Source organism: Lonchura striata, chromosome 4 (genome assembly GCF_050655825.1).
Source record: "Lonchura striata isolate lonStrDom1 chromosome 4, ASM5065582v1, whole genome shotgun sequence".
NCBI lineage: Eukaryota > Metazoa > Chordata > Aves > Passeriformes > Estrildidae > Lonchura > Lonchura striata.
In genome coordinates this window covers 63,058,824-63,073,062 of record NC_140706.1, presented here as the reverse complement: position 1 = coordinate 63,073,062, position 14,239 = coordinate 63,058,824, and the positions used below count along the sequence as shown (strand labels likewise).

The window sequence follows — 14,239 nt, the reverse complement described above, 5'->3', positions numbered from 1 at the left end:
TGCTGGTTTGGTTGCAGGAGTGGGTGGCTATGAGGAATGGAGTTAGGCTATCTCTTTTTGGGTAAAAAGCCTAATAGGTTGAAGTTAACACATCTGTCTATAAAATAACAAGTTAGGAATGAAGAAAGGAGTGGAGCTTTGCTGTGAAAACTGAACTGTTTAGTGATAAGCACAAATCTTTCTGTACACCCTTTCTCTACAGAACATAATCTGGTTTGCATTTTCTGAGGGGCACCAAAGTATGTTTAAAGTGTCTGCAGAAACAAAAGCTGTGCTGTTATGGCAGCCTAATAACCTCTGATTGTTGGGCTTTGATTCCTGCTGTCCTTCTGTCTTGCTCTCTTGTGTTGCTTCTCATACTTCTCTGTGCTAATTTTGCAAGAAGAAAAATAGCAAGGAAACCCTCAACTGTTTTGTATTTTTGCTGAGTTAAATTTCTGCTGGATTAGCAGAATGTTGGGGTAGGGTGTACGTAGAACTGCGACCGAAGGACAGGTCCTCTTGGGCACTCCAAATGTAACTGGTGAGACCCACCTGACATTGGTAGCATATGCTCCTATCCTGCAGATGCCTAATTTAGAGCTGGAGTTTAAATTCCTGATGTCAGGAAAGCAAAATAAAGGTGGAAGACTGTCTCAGCTGCTTAACTTGGGATCCCATTAAGTCTGTATGCATTCCCATCAGATTAGGTAAGTTTCAGTGCAGATTTCTCAGTAAACAGTGGGTGGAATTCCTCATACATCCTTCTCAAGTTGGATGTTATCCTGCAGCTCTGCAGTGAAAATCGTAGGCATCAACTTCACAAGGTGACCGTGAACTAGTGATGCAGGTTTTGGGACAATACTTACAATTCCAGTTAACTGAAATGTGTTTTGAAAGAAATATGCTAATTAGAAGTTAAACAAATAAATGTAAAGAGAAGTTATGAAATAGTGTATTTTTAAAATTTTTTTGACTATGGTAACAAAACTTTTAAGAATAAGGTGAGAAGTGAGAGTGTTCTTCGCAAACTTGAGTTTTACAACTTCAGTTTATATTTGAAAACCTTTAAGAGCTTATACTTCAAAGGTTTTTGGATTCAGAAGTTGCTTTTTAAACATTAAATATGCTGTTTCTAGTAAAATTTTTGTAGATTAATGGCTAACAGAACAACTCTTTTAGGATAAAGAGCTGCTGCAAATGAACTCCTTATGTTTTTAAGCATAATTTTATGGCCATAATAAACTGGGAGTAATTACAATTTAAAACTTGTAGCTCTTCTATAGGAATAGTTTTATGTAAGCTGCTGTTCAAATAAAGGGATGTGGATGCTTCCAAGCCTTGATATTTTAAAGTATAGTCTTAAAATTTATAGGACAGTTGATCTCATAATTTGGTGTCTATGGCTGGAGATGTTAAGAGATATGTCTTGACTGTGTGCAGTTTGTTGGTGTTTTCTGCGTTGTTTTTGTTTTCAGTTTGACATTAATAGGTTCTTAAAAATTTAGTATGGTAAGATAATGATATATTTAAATCAGTTTAACTATTTATTTGTTGTAATAGTTTTGATCTAAGAATTAATGGGCAGTGAAAAGCCAATAAACAGTGGAAAAGAAATTAAAATTAATGAAGATTTTAAAAATTATGAATGCACATCTGTTCCTACTGTCTGTCTTTTAAGTATTATTTGTGTGTGTATACACCCATTAATCCAGTGTGGTTGTCATGGTGTAATTACACATGACAATGAGTAGTGGTCCTTGCACAGAGCTAATGTCCAGTGTTGGTGAAAGGAGTACTTGGTTTAGGCTGTTTGGAGGAAGGCAGTCTTGTGGGGCATGTGTTGTGAGCGACATGTTTTGACACAGCCAGGAGTCTTTCTGGATTATTTCTCATACAGAGAGGTAAGATAGAGAGAAAATATGAAAGCCCCGAGAAGCATTCAATTAGCAATGAATTGCAGGACAGTGAATCTGAGTGCGCTGTTTTTAAATTTTAATTTCATAGTAGAGATAGTGGGCTGTGGGTAGGTAGCAATTTAATGTACGAGAGAGGTGGTAACAATGGTAATTGTTAATGAGGAAGCAGGTTAAGGCAGTAACAAGGTACAATGTTTAAAGAACATTTTAAGGTGCTAATTTTTTGAAGTACATGCCTTTATTATGCTAATGATCCCAGTTTAGAGAGGTGCAAAAGTTTGATTTCTGTACATCTTAGAAAAATTGATTATTGCTAAAGTAGTTTGAATAGATCCTACTTCATAAATGACTGAATTAATTGCTACAAAAACTTTCATGTTATTTGATAAATGTATCATTGTTGCATCAAGAATGAGTAGACTTAATACCTTTGGTGGTTCTAGATTCTACAGACAGCATGGTAAATATTAAAACCCATCTTGAAGAATCCTTGGCAGTACTTGAAAAGGATCCCTTTTCACATAATACAGCCTCCTTTGTCAGTATTTTTCCTGTTGGCCATGAACGTGATTTTCCCTTTCTTGTGACAGTTCATTGGCAATTCCAATGATTACTGATTTATAGCATTACAACACACAATCACATAGCCTCAGGCTACTTTGCAGTTAATTTAAAGCTTGATAATTTATTAAAATATAGCATTATTCTAGCCTCCAGAGATAGGAATCAGTATCCTATGTGAAAAATGTTGTAGGGAAGCCGCTGTGGGAAAATTTACTTAGGACACTAAAAAGATGATCTATACCGTTCACTTTATGGTTCTACTTGTGGTTTACTATTCTACAAATGGATTTGAGACTGTATGAACTATAAGGACAGTCAGTGCTGAGCCAAGGGCAGAATCAGGGTCTGCAATGTTATTTTTAACTAAAAAATTTCTCACATTTATGAAATGACAATTCAAATAAAATATGCTATATGATCATTATAAGTACTCATGAATTTTTAGTTAATTCTAGTGGAGTATGGGGGGGTTTGCCCCCCATGAGACTCGTTCCCACTAATCTATCTTGATTAATCAAGGATCATTATTTATAATTAATCGTTTAACTGTAAAATTAATCCATTAAATACAGATGTAAAACCCAAGTGTCTTTTAGCAAATAAGAAAGACTTAGTGGTTCATTGTTTTTATTCCAGAAAAATACACCTATTTGCTTGGAATAGAAAAAGGAATTTTCTAGAAAATCAAAATATAGGATGACCATATGACATTCTTTGTGGAAGTAGCGAGTGCCTTTTGTAATGATTGGAAGGGGAAATAAAATCTTTAGATTGACATAGTATTTTAATTTCTTTCAGTTTTAATTTTATATTCTTGGGATTAGTACCTTTAGATCATTGAGAACTGTGTTACAACCTTAAAATTTTGTTTACTGCAACAGTGAACATGTTTATATCATAAAAGACACATCCTTCTTAACAAGTTTTTAATATTACTCATGGTCTATTGGCTTTCATTTCCTGCACAGTTTTTTTTCCCCTAAAAGTAATTAGCCCTTCAGTTTTAGGATTTATTCAACAAAACATTTGTAGTTTACATAATACCAGAAGCTGCTTTCTTTAAAGAAGCAGTGTGTCTGAATTTAACAACTGCTACAGTTCTGTTTATTTTGTCACCACACAGAACCTGTAATGTGGTTATAATGGGGTAATCGAATTTTGGAATTTACCATAGGAGCAGTACAGAAGGTAAAACGGTCATGGTCTTGGATGCAGATCTTGGACATGGAGGATGCCTACTCTTTTAGTTAACCAAGACATGTATTTAAGTATTGCCACTGTAGACCCTGATTTAATTGTTTTAGTAACTCTAATACCTTGTATGAATACTATTTTTCCTCTTATTTTTTTATTAATCATCAAAGCACCAAGTACAAGTTTGGGATTTATTTTTTCATCGCAGATTTATGATTAAAGAAACAACAAAACTACTATTTTCAAGAAGCTGAAGTATCATTCAAGTTGTGAACTGTCACCAGATTTTTTAATTTCATGTCCTGTTAGAAATCCTCCCTGTGATAAAAGTTGAAAGTCTGTTTTGATTCTAAAGCTGTTATTGCCACAGGGGGGTGGAAGATCTGTATGAAAAAAATGTGGATCTGAAAATGACCCTTTCCAGGATGATAAAATACTGGGCTACAAAGACCAGGAAGTTCAGTTGAAACTATCATGTATATTGATAGCCATTTTCATCAGTTAAATATCATCTACTAAGAACTTGGTATTAGATCTGGTTAGAATCTAACTTTTGCGATTATGGTCTGTGTGTGTAAGGGATAGATAAAGCAGTGTTATAATTATTTCTGGCCAGACATTATTTGATTAAAGTGCCTCTTAGAAAAAATGAGTTAACACAATCATATGGTGTACTTCTTGTTAGTGCTGACATACCCTATTGACTGAATTTCATTTCCTTACACTGATAGCTCAGTGAGAACTTTACACATGCAGAGAGACCATTTGCTTTAGAGGACAGTGCTGACTACAAAAAAAAGAGTATGAACATTCTAGGAACTTGATTAAACTCTCATTTTAAGTTGGCGCTGTCTTCCTCTGTTACATTAGGGTTGCGGTTTGGAGACAGGCACATGACTGAACACACTGAGATCATGCAACAACAGGTCCAAAATTCCCACGCTTGAACAACCGGTTAGTGGGGGACTCAGCGCTGCCCAGCTCACTGGAGCTCACTGGCCAGTGATGCATCTGCATTCAGTGTTGAATGGGATTAGCTGGGGTTCCTTGTTGGTTTCAAATCCAACCTATCATTGCCTCACCTGGGGACTTGTTTACTTTTATTCTAGAATGACCTAGGCAAGCCAAATTTGGTTCAGTTATGGCCATATTTATCTGCGCAGCTTCAGACCTGCTGCAGCTGTGACATTTCTCAAAGAGCTGAGATGAAGCCTATTAGCTAGATAAGCAAGATGAAACTTTGCTTGCTCTACTGCAAGAATTAGTTGCCTCCTACACATTAATGTGTTAAGAGTTTGTCCTTTGCATGTCAACTAATTTTATTTTACACACCATGCTGGTACTGCTACCATGTGAATCCTTATTTTGCCAAGAAATTAATTGTCCTTTTAGTAGTTGAATGTTGATGACAAGCAAAATTATTCCCCTCCTATTGCATGTACTATTGTGTAGTGCTTGGAGCAGTTATGCCAAGGGTATATATATCTTTGTTTTCAGTAACATTCTTAATTCAGAAACAAAATGCAACTGCAACTTAGACTTTATGTCATCTTTATTGGTGTTCTCTTTTCTGAGAAAATAAGGAAAATGGCTCTACAACTGCTCCATGGACAATAGTATTTTAACATAATGGTAACTGCTGGGTTGTGGTGTCCAGTTCTTTCTCGATTTCAGGTTTCTGCTGTGTAGCATTCAGTGCTCCATTCATACTGAATGCATGTTGCAAGATGAACTATTTAAATGTAATTTAATTACACATTTCAGGCATAATTTTTACTTTCTGAGGCTAATGTGAGGCTAATTCAACATTTTGCTAGTGTGGGGCATTATGGGTTGGACTTCAGATGCACAGATGGATTCTCTCTTTAGACTCCAGTTGCAGCTGGGAGTGAAAATTTGTAGGCTGTTACTGTGAAGACAACAGTCACAACATTTTACTAATGTAAGCTGAAAAAATCTGGGGGTTTTTACCTTGAAATTAGAATGCAGTGGGGCATCCAAACTCATTGTGGTATGAGTGCACAAGAGTTAGTGGTGTTTATTGATCAAAAAGATAGTGAAAAGCTATTGAAAGTAATAATTTTTAAAGGTGATCTGCATATTAAAAGGGAGATTGTAGTTGACAGCAAACTCTAGGATGAGATAAAGCTGTGTTTAAGCAGGACATTTAATCCTTAAAAGCATTCAGTGGACTTATAGAACAGATGATTGTTGTTATCAGATAAGCCTTAAGGACTTCAAAATTATGCATCTGGGACTGATAAATTGCTCAAGTGTGGCATAGTTTATATGCCAGCCTATTACCAGTCTCAAATACTGTTAATTTTATAAAATCATATAGAGTGCTATGCAAATACCTGACTTATCATTGTCTGATAGACTGCCCTGGAAAGAAGGAATCTCCTTATAAAGCAGGGAAGTGTAAATATTGATTGTTGTGTGTTGGTAGTTTGTTTTTTTTTATTTTTTTCAAGACAGCTGAATTTTCTTACTCTGCATACACAAGCAGTAGTACTGGAAGGTAGACACTTGTTGTTTTGATTAACTCTTTTTCAGTTTGTCAGAAATAGTGCCAATTCTTGAGGATACATTTGTTTTTTCTGTTTGGAATTATTAGTTCCTGTATGAATAGTGACGTCAGAACCCTGAGTTCACTCAAAAGTGCAGATTGTGACAGACACTTGGCTTTGGTATTGTTAGACTTTGGATGGTGTAGTCAAGAAAAGGAGCCTTGGAATAGTCATGGACCACTTTCCTCAATATTTCCCTGTGTCTTCCAGGGACACTGGGGTTATTTGGATATTATTTTGTTATTGGGATATTTTCTACTGTCAAATCCACAGTGGATGGTAATGATGATGTTGATGTGCTGATAAAACAGATGGCTGCATCTTCTTATATGTTTTCTGATATTTAAGTGATGAAAATGCTTCTTTGTATTGTTACCTTTGCAAAGCAATAATCGCTCTCAACAGTGATGGCCTGCTGTCGAAGATAACAGCTGCTTTTGTAATTATTAGATTGGAATTTCTTTAGGATCCTGGGCAAAACTGACCTTTCTGTAACCTTAAAATTAGTAGATGATTTAGGCATTTGGGACAGGGCATGCCTGGACTTCTGAAATTACTTGCAGCTTTTTGAAGTGGTTGGCATTTCAGGATTTTTACTCTGTTATAATTTGCAATATCTTGTGTAGACTGCAGGTATTGCCCTCAGACTGTAATAGGTTGACACTGGTCATGTGCCAGTACACCCATGAAAATAATTATTAATTTTCCTCTGCTATAGTTAAGCAGAGGAGGGGGAAAGAAAATTCATGGGACGAGATAAGGATTAGGACAAAAAAACATTTTAAGGGAAAACAGCCTTAACATTTTAAAAGGTATAAAGAAAAATCTATTAAGAGAATTAAAAGAAGATAATGAGAACTAAAAAATAAACAGTTGAAACACTTTCATCCTCCCCTCCCAGCCTTTCTGTCCTTCCCACTGACAGCATAGGGAGACAAAACATAGGATTTTTAGTCAGTCTAAAAGTCTTTCTTCAGTTTACTTAGGGAGAGGAGTCTCTTGCTATGCTGTGGGGTCTTTCCTACAGGAAACAGTTCTCTATGAACTTTTCCAACATGGTTTTATTTTCACAGCAAACAGTCTGCCTGGAACCTGCTTGCAATGTGAAGTCCCTCCTACAGGCAAGCAGTCTTCCCACAACTGCGTTTTGTGGCCATTTAGCTTATGGGATGCAGTTTTTAAGGATAAGTTGTTCTAATATAAAAGCAAGGGTCCTCTTCCTCTATTTCTGAAAGCAAGGGCTTTCATTCTCTCTGTTCAAGCTTCTCACCCAATCACAGCTTTTCAACATCCACATGCTCCAGCATGAGTGTCTTTTCTCATGGGCTGTGGGTGAATGCTGCATCCCCACATGCACTTCATGAATTATAGGGAAACAGTTTATTGTATTACAGTCTTCACCATAGCTTGCAGAACAATTTCCGCTTTGAGGTCCAGAGCACCTCCTCCTCCCCTTCCCTCTTTTGCACCAACCTTGGTGTCACCATGTTGTTCTCCTCACATGTCTTCACCTTTTCCTTTTCTCTGACTTGGGAGAGAATTGGTGTCTGTAGGTTCAGTTCATTTGTTCTCAAATTCTATCAGTTGAAATGTTTTTATAGAGTTCTGCAGTGCTGAAAGGTTGATCTTGTCCAGGCCCTGCAACTGGGGAATCTCTCGCCGTGCTTTTCTCTATGTTGGATGTGGTCTCTGCCAGCACTGCGCAAGCTGCATTGGCTGGCAGCTCCACTCCGTGCCTTTTCTTCATGCAGGACACTGAAAAAAGAAAAGCTACACCTCTGCTTTTGTCTTTCTGTCCGCAACACGGCTGGTTAAAAGCAGCTAAGTAAATGAAGTCCATTGCGGGCCATGCCGAGACAGCTGCAGCCATGCGGTGCCACCCAGGCTGCGTATCTGCTCACGGGGCTGGATAGCTCGTGTTGCCCCGGCAGCATGGCCTGGTGGCTGTGCTGGGACACGGTCCAGTGGCCCCCTCTGGGAAGGGGCCCGGGCTGGCTCCCCAAGGAAGGGGGCCCAGCCAGCCCCCCTTTTGAGAGCAGGCAGCAAGACAGCTTCCCGCGTTTTTTTGTTCTTAAATATGTTATCATAGAGGCGTTATCAGCTTTTTTCTAATTGGCTTACAAGTGTGCTAATTCTAAGAGCTAGCCAGCAATTGATTTTTGCCAGGCATGGAGGGAGCTGCTAGCAGCTCCTCACAGAGAACCACTTGGGTGGCTGACTTTTTCCCTCTTCACCACAAATCAATTCAGCACAAAAGAGATTGCCATCAACTTTCCACTTACTTAAGCTCACTCAAACAAGTCACCTCTCTAAGAATAAGCAAGTGCTTTAAGATAATTGCCTTTTCCCAGGGTAGCTTTGTCTTTCTAGAATACAACTGGAATCCTCTGAGGTTAAAAGTAATTAAATGCACACAGTTTTTTCTTTTTGGTTAATTATTTGCTGTCAGTGGAAGGAAAAGGTGCCACTGTAAGGCTGTACTTCCAACATTTCAAGCTACAGTGCTTGTGAAGTAGTTTTTCAAGAGAAACTAGTCTGTTATTAGAGAATGTTCTCATAATATTGGAGGGAATTGTAGGAAACGCAACTTTGCGTAGGATACTGGGAGTGGAGAATGACAATTCCTCTGTAAGCACTAAATGCTCTATTAGTTTTGAGGACTGTTCAAGGAGATGCTTAAGGTAATTGATGATTCTATTCTAATCCAAGTCTGCAAATCTGATTAAACCCATCAGTTTTTCATATTTTGAATTTACATCTGCTGTTTTGGATCCAATTAGTCACATCCAGCTGCTTTTTTTTGAATTGCCTCTCGGTTTTTCAGAAGAATCAGAATGAGTTTTAACTAGTGTATATTGCAGAGAAGTGATACATTTCCTTTATTGTGATCAAAGTTGTCCATATCCCTTGACCAGAAAGCATGAGCTGATAGATATTTTACTCCTGTGTTTATACAAGAACAGAGATACAATTCACTTGTCTTGAAGTTACTTAAAGCTTATCACAAAGAGGAATGTAGTAACTAGAAGCATAATTTTGAATTGTAACTTTCCAGCTTATTAAATATCTTGACTGGTTTTTTTCCTGGCAGTTGGTAAATGTAGCATGTAGATCTACCTGGCTATTTTGACAGCTGAACTGGCATGTAAAAAAATTACAATAATGTTTAGTCTGTGTATAGTAACAGTAAAAACAAACAAAAAACCCCTCAACAATAAACTGGGGTAAATAAACATGTTTCTGTCTGACAAAGACTGATGCTGGTCTGGAATCTGTTCCTCTAATTTTTTTTTTTTTTTTTTTTTTTACTTTTTTAATGCCAGAGAAATAAAATGTCTGCAATTTCCTGTGGCCCTGTTTCATTACAGTATTTCTTGCTTCATTGGGCCACCCACTGAGTAGATTTTTCTAGCCCTCTTTTTTAGCCTAGAAAGGAGGCTTTAAAATAGACTAAAAAGTTAAATGCCCATTTACCTTTTTCCTGTGACTGTCCTTTTTTCCCCTGAAATAATAAGATTTTATTAGCATGACAAATCAATCAGCATTCATAAAATACTAGAAATAATATAATTTAAACAGATGAAACTGTAGGACTTATGGAGAATGTTGCATTCCTCCTTAAATAGTGTTATGCTTTAATATTAATATAGATAAGGTATGCACACCTTTATAAGTGACCTTATGAAGGTCACTTCATAATTTGTTGTGGCATTTTACATATTAATCTTGAAAGTGCACAGACTCAGATTGTTTTCACTTTCAAGTGATTGGAATCCCTTGGGCATCCAGTGATACTCTCTCTTGTGTATGGTCAGAGAGAGGAAAGAATCAGAGCACTTCTGTGCAGCTGTTCAAGTCTGTTTCATTGGCAAACATTAAATGCTACTTAAGAAACTGGTATTAAAGCAAGAACTTCATGTTTAATACTCTCTTTTTTATTCCATTTTGGACCTATGGAGTTTGTCAAAAGTTACGCAGTGCTGATTACTTGCGTGCACTTACTCAAGGAGTCCACACATCTCAGGCAAAACTTCATTGGGTATGAGTCAAACACTTCAGTTTTTGACTGAAAGTTGCAATCAGTAAACAATCCTCAGCATTCAAAATCCACAGCATTCAAAAAAGGAAAAAACTATGAGTGCACCTTTTCCAAAGTATGGTAGTGTGAGCTCCTGTTGACATGGGTGTGGATCTTCAAAGGCATTTAGCATCTCAGTACAGCTTTTGATCTGGATCTAAACAGACAAACTTTTAAATTATAGTTTTTAACAAAAGGAAGTACACGGGACAAAGTGACAGGACTTCACGGTTATTCCAGTACTCTATGTAAGCTGAAGCTATGGTGTTGCTAAACTACACCATGTAAGGCTTCCATGTCAATCTGAGGATGAACGACTATTACATTTTATTGCACATTTAAGTATGTGCCTACCTAAAATGCCTTTTCTTGTCCTTGGGCTTGTCTCCACTAGGAAAATTTCTGCTGGAGAATACAGCAGAGTCCCCTAGTGGAAATATGCTGATGGGAGGAATTCTTGTTAGTGCTGTTGTTCCACCTCTCTGAATAACAAAAGCTGATAGGAGCACTCTGCTGTTGGCAGAGATGGATCTGCATGAGAGCTTTTTGCCCTCACAGCTGGCTAGGTGCCTTATTTGTCCGTGCTTCTGGCTGTGGAAGAATCTTGACTGCCAAAATTTTAGCACAGACCTACCCTTAGATATCATGGCCTCTCTCATGAATGTGAGTGTGAATGATGTTGCTTGCAGGTCTTGCTCTTTATCTGATGAGGCACTGAACAAATTTAACTCCTTAAACCCAGGAATAGATGACTGCTATCTACAAAACGCCTGATTTTTTATTTGTGTATTATAAACATTAAGTATAAATACATGCATGAAAATGTATTCCTATAATGTCTTGAGAGTTCTAGTGGATAAGTAGGATTTGTCAGGAATTTGAAGCACTGAATTTACCAGCTGGAGTTAATTTTTGCTGTATACGATTCTGTGATTTTGGTGCTGGGGAAAATTGTTTCTAAATTGTCCCTTCTGCTCTAGGTCCTAAGACTACTGAAACTTGAGAGGGGAAGAGATTGTGTATTGCAGCTGGATCCCTTCACCTTCTTCTAATGGAGCTGTGAAGATGATGTGTTCAATGAAGGTTCTGTAGGCAGCAGGTGTTTGCTAGCTTCTGGTTTAACAATGTAGGCCTACTCAGGTGTGTGGTGTGAATGAAGGAATTCCTCTGTGTGATTTCCATGCATTGCTCTATGTCAGACCCCCTTGGCTTTTCTTGGTGCAGCTGCTCTTCTCATGCAGCTCTGAAGTTTACCCTGGAAGTGATTAGCGCATGGACTGGGTAGGAAGTGTGGAGAGTGTGTTCTCCTTACTGGTGCTTCCGTCCAGGGGCCTGGCAGGCAATGCTGTGGCATTACTGAAACAGGGGTTCTTCAGGGGAGAGAGGATGCAACCCTAAAAAGTGGTGGTAGTGGTTTGGGTTTTTTTAAATTAAGAGGGCAATGAATTTTTTTTTTCACCCCACAAGTCTTTTTAGAGATGAAGCATGGATGGGACGTCTGGCTGACTGGAATAAGCCCTGTTACTCTAACGGAGATAAGGTGGATTGCAGGCACGGAGCTTTTCTGGCAAGTTGTTACTAGCATAGGTGCCTCAGGGACTTGTCAAGGAGAAATCTTGTTAACGCGTAGCGGTCGCCTGGGTGAGGACTGTCCGGCTTGTACCGGTAGGCGGTTAGCTCCGGTCCGAAAGTGTCACCGGCGTGCGGCTGGGCGAGGGCTGGGAGAGATGGAGCGGAAGGCGTTCGGAGCGTGCGGGGCCGGCCGCGGCGCGTCCTTGCCCTCGGGCGCCTCTGGAGCCGTGCGGGGAGGCGCTGCCTGCACCGGGGGGCGGCGGGCGGCTTCCCCCGCCCGCGGGCGGCCCCGCGCTGCGGCGGGAGCCGGCGCGGCACTTCCTGTCTGGGGCGGGCAGCGGAAGGACCGCGCGCGCCGCCCCGCAGGAAGCGCTCCCGCGCCGCGCGCCGTGGCGGTGAGCGCTCCGCCCGCCCGCGGGAGCGCGCCTCGCCGCCGGCCGCTGCGCGCGTCCATCCGTCAATGTGAAGCCGCTCCGGCAGCGTAAACATGGCGGCGTCCGTGCATGAGGGGCCCACGAATCAGCTCGACCTCCTCATTCGGGCCGGTGAGCAGCGCCGCACCGGGCCGACGCGGGGCGGCAGCGGGGACGGGCCAGGGCGGGGGGAAAGACGCGGCGCGCGTCGCGCCCCGGCGGCGAGCGGGAGGCAATGGAGGGCAATCAGGAAGTGATCACCTTGGCAGCGGCCCGCCCGCGGCACTTGCCTCCCGGCGCGGGCGGCGCCGCCGGGAGTTGCGGCGGGGCGCACGGAGGAGTTCAGCGGGCTTTTGGAGGCTGGGACGAGAACCAGGAAGTGCGCGAGGCTGTTGTCCTCCCGCCTTTCCCGGCCCTCTGCTCGCTCCGAGCGCTGCCGCCACGCTGTCTGAGCGGGCAGGCCGAGTGCCGCCGCGCACCGCACGCGGGGCTGCGGCCCGACCTCCCCGGGCACCGCACCCCCGCGCGCGTCCCCCGCTATTCCGGCGGCTGCCCCCCGTGCCCTTTTAAACTCTGCTCTGGCGGCGGCGGGAGGAGGCGCCGCCGGCAGGGCCGCGGCCCCACGTGTGCGAGGCGGGGGGGCGGTGGCGCCCCCTCCCCCACGCGCGCCGCGTAGCGGAAGCGGCGCGTTCCCCCGGGGCCCCGCGCGGGGAGGGGCCGCCGCGGCTGGCGGGCGGGGGGCGCCGGCCGCCAATGGGCGCGCGGCGGGCGCGGGAGTGGCGGCGCGGCGCCGGCGGCGCGCGCGGCACCGGAGGGAAGCCGACTGTAAACACGGAAGTGGCCGCGCCGCCGCCGCACGTGGCCGCACCTGCCTGCGGGCGGGGGAAGGGTGGGAAGCTGCGCCGTGCGGGGCCGAGCCTTCCCTCCGGGCAGCGCCGCGGCCACGGCGGGCTGAGGAGGAGCGAGGCGGCGGGAATACCGTTCTCTACCGCCGGCCGTGCAGGTGCCGCGCTTTCTGTGCCCGCTCCTCCGCACCGTCAGATCTTGCGGCACCCGGGCCCAGCCGCTGCCGGGATACCGTTTACCAGAGCTGTAGCACTTTTTCGGGGTTGTGTTCAGAGTCCTGCATGTTTTGGCCTCTTTCCGTTTCGTTATATCTGTCTGACAACAGGATATTCCAGTGATCGCGGGACTTGTTTTGAAGTGTGGCAAAGCCCTGGAGAACGAGCAAGGTTACAACTGGCCTATACCTCAAATGCAGTGTTTGGAGAGCAATCAGCTCTCCACCAAAATTGTACTAGATCTGATTTTATTTTTGCGTTTACTGCATGAAGCTCAACTTCTAAAAGCAGTCCTTGGAACCATAAGCAGTACAGTGTATGGCATTATAGGTAATGAACTGTGCAGTAGCTGAACTTGAATTTTCAGACAGAGTCAAGCTAATACTGGCTTTGCATTCACATGGCAGTGGGTTTTTACAGGCCTAAAGATACACTCTGTCGTTTATCAGTGTATTAAGATGCTTTCAGAAAGGGCCAAATCACATAATCATCATACTTTATTTATACTTAATGTGGAAAAATACCCAGGATTTTTCAGAGGACCCACACCCCAGACATGACAAAAATCCCCACTACAAAGCAGTGAAGAACTTTTCTGCTGCATGACAGAAGGGGAGTAGGTCCTAAGCATTTTGACACTTGGGTCTAGGATGGAGCAGTAGCTTGACTTTGCCAGTAAAACAGCTTTCATTTCTGCAGGTCTCACTACTGTAGATTTCAGTGAGTTGTTTTTTACTTTCGATTGTCTGTGAATAGAGAACGTTTAAGTAGCTGATCTTTGTGTCAACACCTTAAGTCACTGTAACTAGATTGCTTGAGAGCGAGCCCTTAGATAAATAATGAGTGACCTTTGCTTTGCTCTTTTTGATGTCCTTTGTCATTATTGGTC

At 42.2% G+C, this 14,239-nt stretch overlaps 1 protein-coding gene across 5 annotated transcripts in view; it reads left to right on the top strand.

The window, feature by feature from the left end:
- The window catches only part of ELF2 (E74 like ETS transcription factor 2), a 35,022-nt gene that overhangs the window by 7,489 nt on the left and 13,294 nt on the right, over nucleotides 1–14,239 (top strand). The window contains exon 1 of one of the 5 annotated variants that reach the window (XM_021548524.4): nucleotides 12,142–12,421. The exons of 3 other annotated variants lie outside the window; for them this stretch is intronic. In XM_021548524.4, coding sequence (XP_021404199.1) covers nucleotides 12,364–12,421 — 58 coding nt within the window. In that variant the 5' untranslated portion in view covers nucleotides 12,142–12,363. Of the gene's footprint in view, nucleotides 1–12,141; nucleotides 12,422–13,102; nucleotides 13,681–14,239 lie in introns of those variants that run through there. One more of the 5 variants, XM_085578207.1, reaches the window with a different exon arrangement.